General features: G+C 46.4%; 1 protein-coding gene across 1 annotated transcript in view; it reads left to right on the top strand.

The window, feature by feature from the left end:
- The first annotated feature begins 1608 nt into the window (after positions 1–1608).
- hs6st1a (heparan sulfate 6-O-sulfotransferase 1a) overlaps positions 1609–12719 on the top strand; it is a 59726-nt gene continuing 48615 nt past the window's right edge. The window contains exon 1 of the mRNA XM_047610564.1: positions 1609–2663. Within this exon, the coding sequence (XP_047466520.1) occupies positions 2164–2663 (500 nt within the window). The 5' untranslated portion in view covers positions 1609–2163. The remainder of the gene's footprint in view (positions 2664–12719) is intronic.

Here is a 12719-nt window from a genome sequence, read left to right as displayed (position 1 = left end):
GACATTTCAAATTTTGACTCATCAGTCCGGAGCACCTGCTGCCATTTTTCTGTTCCCCAGTTCCCATGTTGTTGTGCATAGTTGAGTTGCTTGGCCCTTGTTTCCATGTCAGAGAGATGGATTTTTGGCTGCAACCTGTCCATGAAGACCACTTCTGGCCAGACTTCTCCAGCCAGTTCTGAGCTGATGGCTCTGCTGGACATCTTCCGATTTTGAAGGGGAATAAGCTTGATGTGTTTTTCATCTGCTTGACTGCAAGTTTCCTTGGCCGACCACTGCATCTACGATCCTACACAATCCCTGACTTTGTGCAAGTGTACTTATAAGGATTGATGCCGGTTTGAAGGCAAAGGGTAGTAACACCAAATATGGATGTTCTTTTGTTCGTTCACTTTGCATTTTGTTAATTGATAAAAATAACAATCGTTGTGTATATTTTTGAAAGCATTCTTAGTTTACAGCATTTTTCCTCCCTTGCCTAAAAAACTTGTGCACAGTAGTGTATATATATCAAATCACAGCAAAGTAAATGCCACGCAGACTTCCTGGAGCCGTCTGGGCCCCAAAGGCCCTGAGGCCACAGGGTAATCCAGCCTTGCCCCGTAGTTGTTCACTGGCCTATCACAGTCTATAGGTGTTAATCTGCAAAAAAGACTGTGACAAAAGATGTTAAATGGATGTAATGAAGAATTTTTGTCACTAGTATATATACTACTGAGAGGGAAACTGGAAACTAATCAGACTCAAAAGTTGCTCTGCTATATATGCTGTATGACACAGGTGTCAAACGTACAGCGTGGGCTGCAAGAAGACTGCAACTTTTCAAAGTGGACAGAACACAACACTGAGACCCATGACTAAACAGCAGACAGCAATGTGCACAAATTGCACTTATTTTTCTTAAGAAATGTCATTTTTTGAAGGATAGTTTATTAAATTGGTAAATGGGAGTTTACTTGTTCTGCTTTGCACAAAAACAAATGGCAAAAATCTTGAGTTGTCATTGCTTATAGGTTATTATGCTGTTATCTGACTGGTTTGACCCGCTTGAGATCAAATTGGGCTGTATGAGACATCCCTGCCAGGGCATACAGAGGATAATGAAATACATCTCTCTCCAACCCACAATGAAGGCCACAACACTGACGACAAATTTTAAAAAAACATCTGTAGTACAAAAACTACAGAAAGATTCTGTGTGAAGGTTAATTTATATTAGATAACATTAGTTCATAGCAATTAAAATTAGAAGAAGAAAAAAATGCAGATTTCACAGTTAAATCTACAACTAACATTATGGATCAGTCTAAAAAAATTAAAAAAAATACTGGTTTAATCAAATAGACGAAACCTAGCCTGAAAAAACAAGGAGAAAACTAGATAAATATCCTTGTTTTATAAACTCAGACTTAGACTCAGATGTTAACGCTGTTGAGATCACGCACAGGCACAAAGAGGAAAATCAGAGATTGAGTAATCTTATTATGGCTCCTTGAATTCAAATAAATAAACAAAGATTAGCCGCTGTAAGCCGCTAGTTAAACCAGGACAGGCTGCAGCTAAAAAAAAAAAAAAAAACTTGAGTGCATTTAAGTGAGCGAGATGTTTCATTACTTACAAAGACAAGCTTGGCATTTGTAATAAAAGAAAACAAATTTCTTAATGGTGCATGTCCGCATTTTGCTAAATGCTAAAAAAGACTGCTAGCTATTGGCTGGTGGCGGATGACGCGGTCGTTACGTGTCAACCAATAAATTAAAAGTCCCGTGGCTCGGTTGGTTTTCAGAGTGAGGGAGAGAGAGGTTGAAAAGGTAGGCTTCGCGCTGCATCCTGGGTACATAGCTCCGCTGTGATGCAGTGAGCTCGTTGTGTTGACTGGAAACCAAAGTAAAGTAACGGGGGAGGGTCGGCTACATGGGGGGGGGAGGTTTCTGAGCGAGTTACAATGCGTCTTTCACGGTGTTGAGCGGTCTCGCAGAGCCATGAGCCAACTTCGCCGGTCGCCTCGAAGCGGAACGAGCCACTCTTGAGCCCCCGAGGAAAACGAGTCCTTCTTGGCGGCGGAGAGCGAAAATGAAGACGCCGAGCGCCCCGCTCCCTGCTGCTGCTGTCGGCTTGACTGGGAAATGGTAGCGTGCTGCGGGGACCGCACTGGGAAGGACCATGGTCGAGAGGAGCAGCAAATTCTTGTTGATCGTCGTCGGATCCGTGTGTTTCATGCTGATTCTCTATCAGTACGTGGCGCCAGGGGTGATCAATTTCGGCTCCCCGCACGGTTATTTCACGGAAGAAGACGAGGGGGACATCTTCCCGACTCCGGACCCCCACTACGTTAAGAAATACTACTTCCCCGTGAGGGACCTGGAGAGGACGATCGATTTCCAAATCAAAGGGGAGGACGTGATAGTGTTTTTGCACATCCAGAAGACCGGGGGGACTACCTTCGGCCGGCACCTGGTCCAGAATGTCCGCCTGGAGGTCCCCTGCGACTGCAGACCGGGCCAGAAGAAGTGTACCTGCTACCGGCCGAACCGCAAGGAGACCTGGCTCTTCTCCCGGTTCTCCACCGGCTGGAGCTGCGGCTTGCACGCCGACTGGACCGAGCTCACCAACTGTGTGCCGGGGGTCCTCAACAAGAAGGAGAGCAAGCAGAAGACTCTGAGGTAAAAAAAAAAAAAAAAACTGTCACATAATTGCTTTTTATGAACAAGTGTGTGGGCAAGGTTCACGGACCTGTGGCACCAAACAGGAGATCCGCAGTTAAATGTTTTAAGATTTATACCCCTGAAACTTTTAAGCCGTGCTTGTATGTTTAATCTTGAAAGGTTTAAGTTTAAATGACTCCAAACCAACATTTAAATGAAACAAACCTTGAAATTATTAACATTTTCTGTGTATTATTAACAATCTTGCACATAATGCTGTGCCCAAAGCTCATTATTCCTTCAGAGGCTGTTTTAATCTAATCATATTTGTTTAACACAACATGTCAGAGGTCTTCTCGAGCGCAGATTAAAGTCTGCTACAGTCTGATGGATGTGGCGGCTCAGTAAATCATCTTGAATCAGAGGTTCCCTGTCTCTCTCCCCTGGATGGGGCAGTGATTTTAAACAAAAGAGGGACGTGTTTTTTTTTTTTTTGTGACTCTTCCTCAAACATCGGGGGCCGATAATAGACTCCGAGGCGAGCGCTGATTGACATTTTTAACACTGCTCTGTAACAAATGCCACAGGAGCTCAACAGTTCCTCTGACAATTGTTGATAGGTGCCAATATCACACACACACACACACACTGAATCACACACAGAATTTATTTCGAGACACCACGCAGTAATAATCTCTTGCTTTGACAGCGAGGTCCCCAGACACGATGCGCATTTTTTATTTAGGCATAACCCATTTTATTTTCCCACCCCCCATTGTTGTTGCCCACGTTGCATCCCCTCACACAGACATATTGACGGCCGCATCAGCTTCCATTTCACTGCACCCTTGTGGTTAAAGGGTACGGGGGGCTCGTTGGACGCGTTGTGTGTGTGTGTTTCTGTTGCCGATGATTGTTCAATAATATATTTTGGCCGCGAGTGGTCAGTGGGACAAAGAGAGGGGGTTTTTCAGAGATGAAATGTGTGGAAATTATCTGACTTGTCTGGCAGCCAGGCGTGGTGGAGATGTCAGGCCGGCTGCTCTGCTTCCCATGGCAGCCTCGAAAGTGGGGATCAGTGCTGCAGCCGGGGTAGGGCTGGGCCGGGCCGGGAGAGAGGGGGGGGGTTTGGAGGGGGGATGCCCTGCAGGGGTTTGGCTCCGCTCTAATCCGGGTGATTATTACCACTGGGACACACACACACACACACACACACACTAGCGCTGGTATTTGCTGCTGGCGTCTGTCCTGACTCCTGTGGTTCCCCCCCACCCACTACACCCCTCCACCCCGGTCAGAGGTGATAACGCGGAGCTATCGCAGTGGACGCTGGATAAACGGCCTTTCATCACTTTGTGAGCACCGTTGCAAAGCCTGAACTTGTGTGTGTGTGTTTGCATTTGTGTGTGTACCTGAAGAGGCCACGAGAAACAGAAAGAGACAGGACGAATTCATGAGCTGCAGCAGAGAGGCGATCTCTCGCCTCAGGTGTAATCGACTAACCGATCACACCGGACAGGGAAAAACAAGGGACTGTACGCTTTAATGGCACCCTGCGGGGACGGGGGGAGAAACGTTGCCCCTCCACATTATGTGCGGCACCACTTTCCCAACAAAGAGAAGCAGATACAAGAACGTACAAGCACTCCCTCCCTCTCTGTCTGCCGTGTTTGTTCTTCTCTGTCTCATTACCTCCTTATATGTGCTTTTGTCCTGCGTCCTCATTGTCGTGCCGCTAAGAACATTTGTCTCGAGGGCAATGTGGTGAAACGGCCGGCGAAAGTGTGGAAAAGATCATCTGTGTTCACAGAGCGGCGGTGGCGGCGGCGGCAGCAGCGAGGGCTCTCTTGGCGCAGTGTCGTACGCATAGCTTTCGGATCAGCTGTGCGTATCCTCAGTGTGGTTTAAGTAAACAGCGCGCCACATATCTGCTCGCTTTATTTTGGAGGAAGTGGTTCAGAGTTGCACCTGTGAGATAAAGGAAAAAAACAAAAACAACGCAGAAAAAGGGACCAACGCTTATTGAGAAACGTGCAACCATGAGGCAGTGGCGGCGGCGGCAGTCCTCGTGCAGAGATCATCCAGGAACTGTTCTCATCCAGCTGTCAAGTGGATTTTACACAAACGTTTCAAACGCTGCAAAAATAAAATGCGAATTGGGATCGTTTCCATCAGCTGGATTATTGAGGCGCAAAATATCCCTCCTGACTGCGAAAGAAGAGGAGGGAGAGCAAAAAAAAAAAAAAAATGAAAAAAATGGAAAAAGTCAATAATGGCTGAGTTTATTTAAGAATCGATCGTGACATTTGCCGTGTTTTTATGCTTCAGCTTAACTGATTAAACGTGAATTATACATAAAATCAAATCAGAGCACAGAGAAATTGGATAACAGTCCCCTTTCGAGAACTTAAACCCAGGTGGATTGGAACAACAAATGGCTAAATTAAATGTGTTTATAGTGATATTGATGATTAGTTAATTGATAATCGACGAATTGTCCAATTGTGTTCGCGCTCGCTGCTTAATAAGTTCACCAGATGCCTTTTAAGCAACATTACTGTGATTTTTAAGACATTTATGATCATTAAACGAGTCCCTATTGCACTGTTTTCTATTAGTACTGTGAAACATGTTCCAAAGCCTTGTTGCTATGGCTGGATTAGTTATTGATTGTACAGTCGCACAGTAACTTCAAAATGTTTCCACTTCAAGAGACAAGGTTTTTATTATTATTTTTTGAGAAGAAATTGGATTGAACATTTTTTTTTTTTTTTTTTTTCCTTTCGCCTCCTCTCTCTCTCTCTCTCTCTCTCTCTCTCTCAATCTCGGTGCATCCTAAATCGTGGCGGGAAAAAAAAAATGCTACGATGGATTAGGCTCAGTTTGGTCCGGTGACGAATGTGTCAGCCTCGGAGGAAGGCGCGTTTCGAGATGAATGGCTCATAACGGGAGAGAGTGGTCCGTCTTTGATCGGTGATTAGATGCGATCGAGCTCAACAGTGGCTTCGTGGGGGAAAAATAATTTAAAAAAACAACAAAACAAAAACAACTCGTACACACTGCACTCGGAATGAATCAGTCATCTCCCTCCTCTCGTATCAGTTTTAATGTTCCTCACTGGTCCCACAGGAAACACTAACACACACACACACACACACACGCGCGCGCTAACGACGCAAACATCCTAATGCAAAGGCCTGAAGATGTGGAGCTTCTAATTGGTTAAGGAGGCTCCTATCACTTTACTCAAATTAGAGGCACTCTTTCATACGGAGGATGCCATCTGTCCCGCGCAAGTGGATGTGCACACATGTCGTAATTGTGCGTCTGGTTTTAATCCTAATGTGTCATAGAACGACTTAGTAAGAGACGTGATGGGGCTAATTTCTCCGCCTCTGTCTCCGTCCTCCTCCTCCTCCTCCTCTTCGTTCCCACTTCTTTGCCTCCACAACACTTTCCCCTCCCTCTCCTCCCATCCCTCATTCCATCTATGATGGTGTCACTCTCTAATCAAACAGCGGGGCTGGCTTTCTGCTTGGTGGCTTTATGGCTGGGGGCTCTCTCTCTCTCGCTCTCTCTGTCTCCTTCACTTTTTCTCACTCTCCTCCCGCCATCCCTGCCCCCTTGTCTCTCTCTCTCTCTCTCTCTCTCCCTCCTCCGCCATCCCTCTCTCTCGCTCTCCCTCCGAGCGTGACTACCGCATTAGAGGAAATGTCTTTTCATGGAAGATTTGCTGCAATTTCCAAAATGGCTGCTTTGCCTAATGGACAACTGCCTTGGTTCTAATGAATGATTACATGTATGAGTGGGAGGGGAGGGGAGGGGGTGGAAGGGTGGAGGGTGGAGGGGAGAGGCAAGGCAAGGAGAGAGGGACACAAGAGGAGATGAAGAGCGATATGAGGAAGAGGATGAGTGTGGGACAAGAGCAGAGCTGTCGGGGGATGATTGAAAAGATAAAGGATGGAGGGGTGAAAACGTTTAGTTTCATTGCTGGGGAGGGGGCTAGTCAATTAGCACGGTTGTCAAGTACCGGGCATTACTCTTCTTTCAATAGGTCTGTTTCAGATTCACAGCACAAATCACTGCTCTCTAAGATGGCTCTGGGACTAAGTGTGTGTGTGTGTGTGGCGTGAGAAGAGCGTATGCATGTGGAAGCCCAGCGTGAAGCCATCAGCCAGCCAGCCATCCAGCACAGCCCAGAATCCAGATGAACTCCAGGAAGCTGCAGAGGCTGATTGGCATATAGTGCAAGTGTGTGTGTGTGTGTGTGTGTGTGTGTGCGCACACTCCTTGTGTATGTGCATGTATGCATGCCCTGATGTGTAGTCAGGCAGGTCGGTGTTAATCCAATCAGATTAGCCGGGTTTAAGCACTGGCGGCCGGGCGCTCCAAAGCCGGTTACGTCCGCTCATCCTGCGGCTGTGGCTGCTCCGCGTTCCAGCATTCCCAGCAAACATTCCCTGCAGCCTGTTATTCCCTTCATGTTTACTGAGCTCAGATGGCCTTAGCTCGCTTGGCAAGCCCGTCTGTCTTACTGCAACCCGGGCCTCAAGTCGGATTTGGCGGTTTAATACCTGTGCTGGCCCCGCGTTACGTGATTTATATTAAACGTATGAGGTTTTAAAGTGCATGTTTACGTTAACTGCTGAAAACAGCAGATTAATAGACTTTTCCCTGATCTATTTACCACTTTGGTAATTTAGTAAAACCTCAAACGTTTGCTAATGTGTTCATTATCGTTAGAATTTTGATCATTTTGTCACTGGAAACTCAGTCAGAATGAGCAATTTACACATTTGCTTTTGTTACTGTTTGTTCCAGATTGCATGGGTACAAGTTGTCACAAGTGCAAAATTCTTCCATTGCACACTTTTTTTTAAATTTTATTTTATTATATTTGAATACTTATCTACCAGAAAGGGGGAAAAGCAAACATTCAAATCAAACCCCATGGAACATTTTGTTCTCAACGCAGTCTCGTTCAGCGTCCCACAACCCTGTTAATCTATCACATGAACCCGCGGTGGGGTCGATCTGACCCAGAGATTGGCCGTTCGCGCACGCAGTCCACCAGACCAGGAAGTTTATTTTATTGCCGTAGCTGTTTACTCCCAACCTCTTAACAATGTTTCAGTTGTTCAAACCAATAGCGTAATCCAAATAACGGCCCTAAATCCAAAAACCTGATTAGCCGTCCGACGGCTTCGGACGAAGTGCCTCTTCAAGTTTTATGCTCTTGCCCTTCACAATATTGTGAAAGGGAGGGTCGCCGCTCTTGCTATCTGGCACGTAAAAAGGTTGCGATATGGCCCCTATGTGTTTTGTTCTTCGGTAGTTTAAGTTGAGTGTCGACAGGTCTCTCTCAGCTGCTTCCTCTTGATGACAGGAGCTGAGCTCAGGTTCATGCTGCGGTCACCGTGACGTACAACGTGCCGCCTCGCAATTCAGAGAATATGTGGATACCTTGTGTTGGGCCCCTTGCTATGGCCACACACACACACACACACACACTGCATAAACCTGTGTCGTAGCAGCAGCAGCAGCCGCCGCCTTCAGACAAGTTGTGGCAGGGAAGGGTTGGGCTGTGTTTGATCAGAGAATCAAAGTCGGCCAATTAGTAGCATTAGGGAAACAAACATTGAACCGAATTCAAACTACAACGGTCAAGTTGACTGTTGAGCCATTGATTCGCCCCAGCTGTTTCACTTCGGCTCATTGTGAAGACCAGACAAGGGGAGGGATCCGCTTGACCGCTGCCGTCCATCTCCTTTGGTGGTCCGCGAAGGGTTATCGCTCGCTCTGCCTCCGAGCCTTCGCTATTGATTAGCCGCCGCGGATCGGAGAGGGGTTTTTCATTGACTGATAAAACTTGAATGACGCTAACATAGAGCGGAGCCCTTTTTCCACCCCCCCCCCACAACCGATCTGGTTGTAATCCTCGACAAAGAGGACAGACAGGGAAGGAGAGCGAGAGAGGGGGAAAGAAAAGCAAGAGTGATGTGCTTCTTAATCATTACACAGCCTCCGTTGCTCCGTGTGTCACTCTTTCTCTTCCACCCTCTGCTGCCGACTGTCAAATGTCAGCCCTCAAACGCACCACCACCACCTCCACCACCAGTGATTACGCGGCCCTGTGGACAAATAACCGTGCGGTGAATGATTAGCAGACATTTCTATGGCTGGTAATGAGGGCCGCTACGCTGCAGCAGCTCCTCCAACAGGATTACTGCCTATTGATTATCCTAGCCTAGCATTAGCTTGTTCTAGCTTAAGCAACTGACTGATTAGTGGGCATTTCTATAGTGGTTAATGAGTGGTGCCGCGGCATGCTATGGTATGCTATCCATGAGAATAGGATTACAGTCTATTAGTCAGACAAGAGGCTCGCTGAAGTCATTAGCCGGGCCCGCGGCAAAGTCAGAGCATCTGTGGCCACTGATCTCAGTTCCTGTTTTCTAATCGGGTTTGGCCGCGTCTCCGTTCGTCTCTTCTCTCATCAACCATGACTTCTTTCTTTTATCGCCCCATGACGCCCTGCTCTTTGACGAGACACCCTTCATTTTTGACACTGCCTCCTCCTCTTGCGTCGCGCTTCCTTCTTCGGGGACGCAGAAGGACGAGAAAGAAAGACGCCCCCCCACCCCCACCCCCCACGGAGACGCCTCTGTGCATCCATTAACGGCGCCGTCTTCTCTCGTCCCTGAATGTGACAAGTCCAGACAGGGATGTGACCCGGGAGCTTCTCCTCATCCCCTCCTGAGCCCGAGCTCCTCCTGATTCATTTGTAAACAAACAAGTAAATGCGGCTGTTTTCCGCATGCGTGTGCTTGTGAATAAATACATGTATTCATGAAGCTGAGGTGTGTCTGTGGGAGCGGGACGTGGCCAGCGGAGGCATGTGAACGGAGAGTAGAGGCTGACAAGCGTGTTAATTGAATTGTGGGAAAAATGCAAATCCTGCACTGCCTCTTTGAGTAAGGGGGAGGAGTTTCAGCTGATTGGGGATTGCTTCCCCGTTGGGCACACAGACAGAGAGAGAGAGAGTGGGCTAACTTTTAACAAATCCCAAAAGGAGAATGAAAGATAGCGTTGTCTGCCTCCTTAAACTCCTCACCCTGTCCATTTTTCTGCCCATCATGCCATCCAAGGACCCAGGGGTCTTTTGTCTGAGTGCATGTGTGTGCGTCTGTGCATGTGAGCGTACCACAAGAAGGAACTAAAGTGCTGTTGCCATTCATGGAAAGATGGGAGTCAAGGGGAGGGAGGAAAAAAAAAAATTAGATTCCTTGTTCTGCTACACTTGGTTTGTCTGCATCGCTCCGGGGAAGAGCTGTAGGTCACCAGAGCTGCTGCTGCTGCTGCTGCTGCTTCTTTAAACTGCGTACATTCTCAGATATTGTGTGTGTGTCCCGTGCCTTCATTTGTGCATTGAGGCAGGGGTTGCATGTGTCCCAGTGTGTACCGTGTGAATGTGTGACCTGTGTGATCTGTGTTCACAAGACTGTACGTTGATTTGATTTGTGTGACTGTGTGCACGGCAAAGTCACAGATAGGATGTGCCGCTGTCACTTAATTCGCCGTTCAGCTGTCTTTCCCGTAACTCAGCCTGAATGAAAACATGGAAATCAGAGTTTTGTGACTATTTTCTGTAATTATTGAGCCTCATTTTGAAATCTACATGCAAATGTGCTTTTACAAAGAAAGTAAAATGCCGACAACCTTATCCCTTACTTGCATCTCTACCACTCCTAGAGAGCTTCAGATCAGGTTTGAAACCGCTAAAATTATTAATTTATTTAAGTTATTCATAAGACTGTTTTTATAAAATACCAGTCAGTTGGAGAAAAGTCAGCAGACAAGTGAACCCTAAGTAAGCTGTTTCATTAAAAAGATTGGCATAACTTAGTCACGTCCCATCATTATCGTGAATTGCTCGCTTTTGTGCCGGTTAAAGCTGCACAATTGTCCTTTTAATAACAAACTGAACAGCGAACACTTTTCCACTGCGCTCCTTTCAAATATAAATCACATCTGGGCTAGCATCTGTTCCACTAGTTTCTGTAACTCAACGCCTCAATGTCTCATTGAGCATTCTTTTCATCCTCTTCCGTGAAAAAACTAAACACGAAGCACGTTGTTGGAGTTTACTGCCTAAAACAAATTGGCATATTTTCAGTCGTCTATGGATTCTTCTTGTGGTCTAGTGCCTATGGATATATTTTTAAAATAACATCCTTTTTAAATATAGACTGTGAACAACGCTACATGAAGTAAACCAGTGTTTGGTTCTTATTGTTGGCTTGTTGAGTTGGTGTCAGCTCTTCCCGTTTCCTCTTTTGTTAGACAAACACACTGTACCACCACCCACTGGTTTGAAGGGTTACTTCCTGTTCATTGTTTGTGGTCTCTGTAGTGTTTTCAGGTGCGTTTTGGTCCAGACATAGACGGCTTCAGGCGATGGCAACGCTGATCTTCGTTGCCAATTGTTGTACGATGTCTGTTTGATGTGTCCGTACCTTTAGTTTAGTAATTTATGTTACAAATGTCTGTGTAGTTTTGTTTTATGTTCTCATCTTCCGGTCCCCAAAAGTCTGGTATCATTTCAACTGATGATCAGGCATAACATTATGACCATTGATCGTCATGTAACAATTCAATCTCCTGCTTGGAAACCTTGTTCATTTTCTGAGTCACAATGGAGATGTGAATATTATACCCGTTTCACATTGAAAATACTGGGTTGACACAGGATTTTTAGACCTGGGTCGACACGCCTTTGTTGTGCTATTGCGTCAACAACGTCATCATTACACATTTAAGTGCGCCGAATCTCCTCTTCTCCACGGATGCAAAGCAGCTCGCGGCTCTCATGGCCTTGCCACTGCACTTCCACGATCAATAAAAAAAAGTGCCATATCGCTATATAAACTGTATATAAACCCAGCTGCGCATGCAATTCCGCAAACATGAGAAACATTTGATTTGTTTGATTGGGAAAAAATGGACACAAACCTCTGCCCCTCAGAGATCGGTCTCTTATGGGAGTAGACCAAAACTTTGCTCTGTTTTTGAGCTGCTCGCAGCCCTGGAGCTTCTACAACGACATAGTCTGTTCACATTGAAGCCAAGCCAATAAAATCACGGGTCGATTGCTGGGTTGATAACCCAGTTCGACCGTGTTTTTCCTTCGATGTGAAAGGGGCATTAGAAGGTGGTCATAATGTTGTGCCTGTACCTCTTTGTTGCGGGAAGCCGTTCGTAGTCTAAATACTACAGATTTGAGCCTGCAGAGTAAATTCTAACCAGAAAGGTATCATTTTCTTGTAAATAAGGGGATTACTGGTAATTGCTGCTCACACACATGCCTTTAAGGAACAGATCTGGTTGAACGAGGGTTGCATAAACACGTCTCCTCGCTTGAGAATCTCAACATGAGCCGCTGTCGCGTCGAACTTAATGGTTAAAAAGTAGGACAAGCCTCTCCTATAACGGCTGTAAAGAGCGATTGAGAGAGCGAGGGAGTGTCACTCTGCTGAATAAAGGTCAGTGTTAAAGCTAATCCAGTTATACTATTCTTAGTGTCTCTTTACTTCTTTGTCTCTTGCCACTCTGCCCCCCTCCTCCCCTCCTTTTCCTCCTCACCCCCACTCCGCTGGGTGATATCTGGGCCATTGCTATGTAGGTTTCACCTTTCCCCTCTCTCTCTGTACATTTTTCACGTCTCCTTTGCTTTCGCTTTCTTTTCAGTTCACCTCTCCATCTCGCTCCGTCAAAAAAAAAAAAAAAAAGTTTTACTTCTTTATCCCGCCTGCCACCTCACTGTCATTTGGGGTCCCCAGCGCGTGTCAGCTTCCTCCGGAGAGAGGAAGTGATGTGTCAGGATGCGCCTTTATCCGCCAGTGATCTGATCTGATGTGAGATCGAGATAAACACGGGAGGAGTGTAGTGTTCTCGCTCTCGCCCTGGGGAACTGTACAACGGAGGAGACCTCATTTGTTCTTTCTCTGACTGCTTTTCCCCCACCGTTTTCTTCTGCTCACACAGAAAATTCTGGTGGTCTTGGGGAGAATGCCA

Source organism: Mugil cephalus, chromosome 17 (genome assembly GCF_022458985.1).
Source record: "Mugil cephalus isolate CIBA_MC_2020 chromosome 17, CIBA_Mcephalus_1.1, whole genome shotgun sequence".
Lineage (NCBI taxonomy): Eukaryota > Metazoa > Chordata > Actinopteri > Mugiliformes > Mugilidae > Mugil > Mugil cephalus.
Note: the sequence above shows the minus strand (reverse complement) of the source record. Positions and strands in the feature narration are given on the sequence as shown.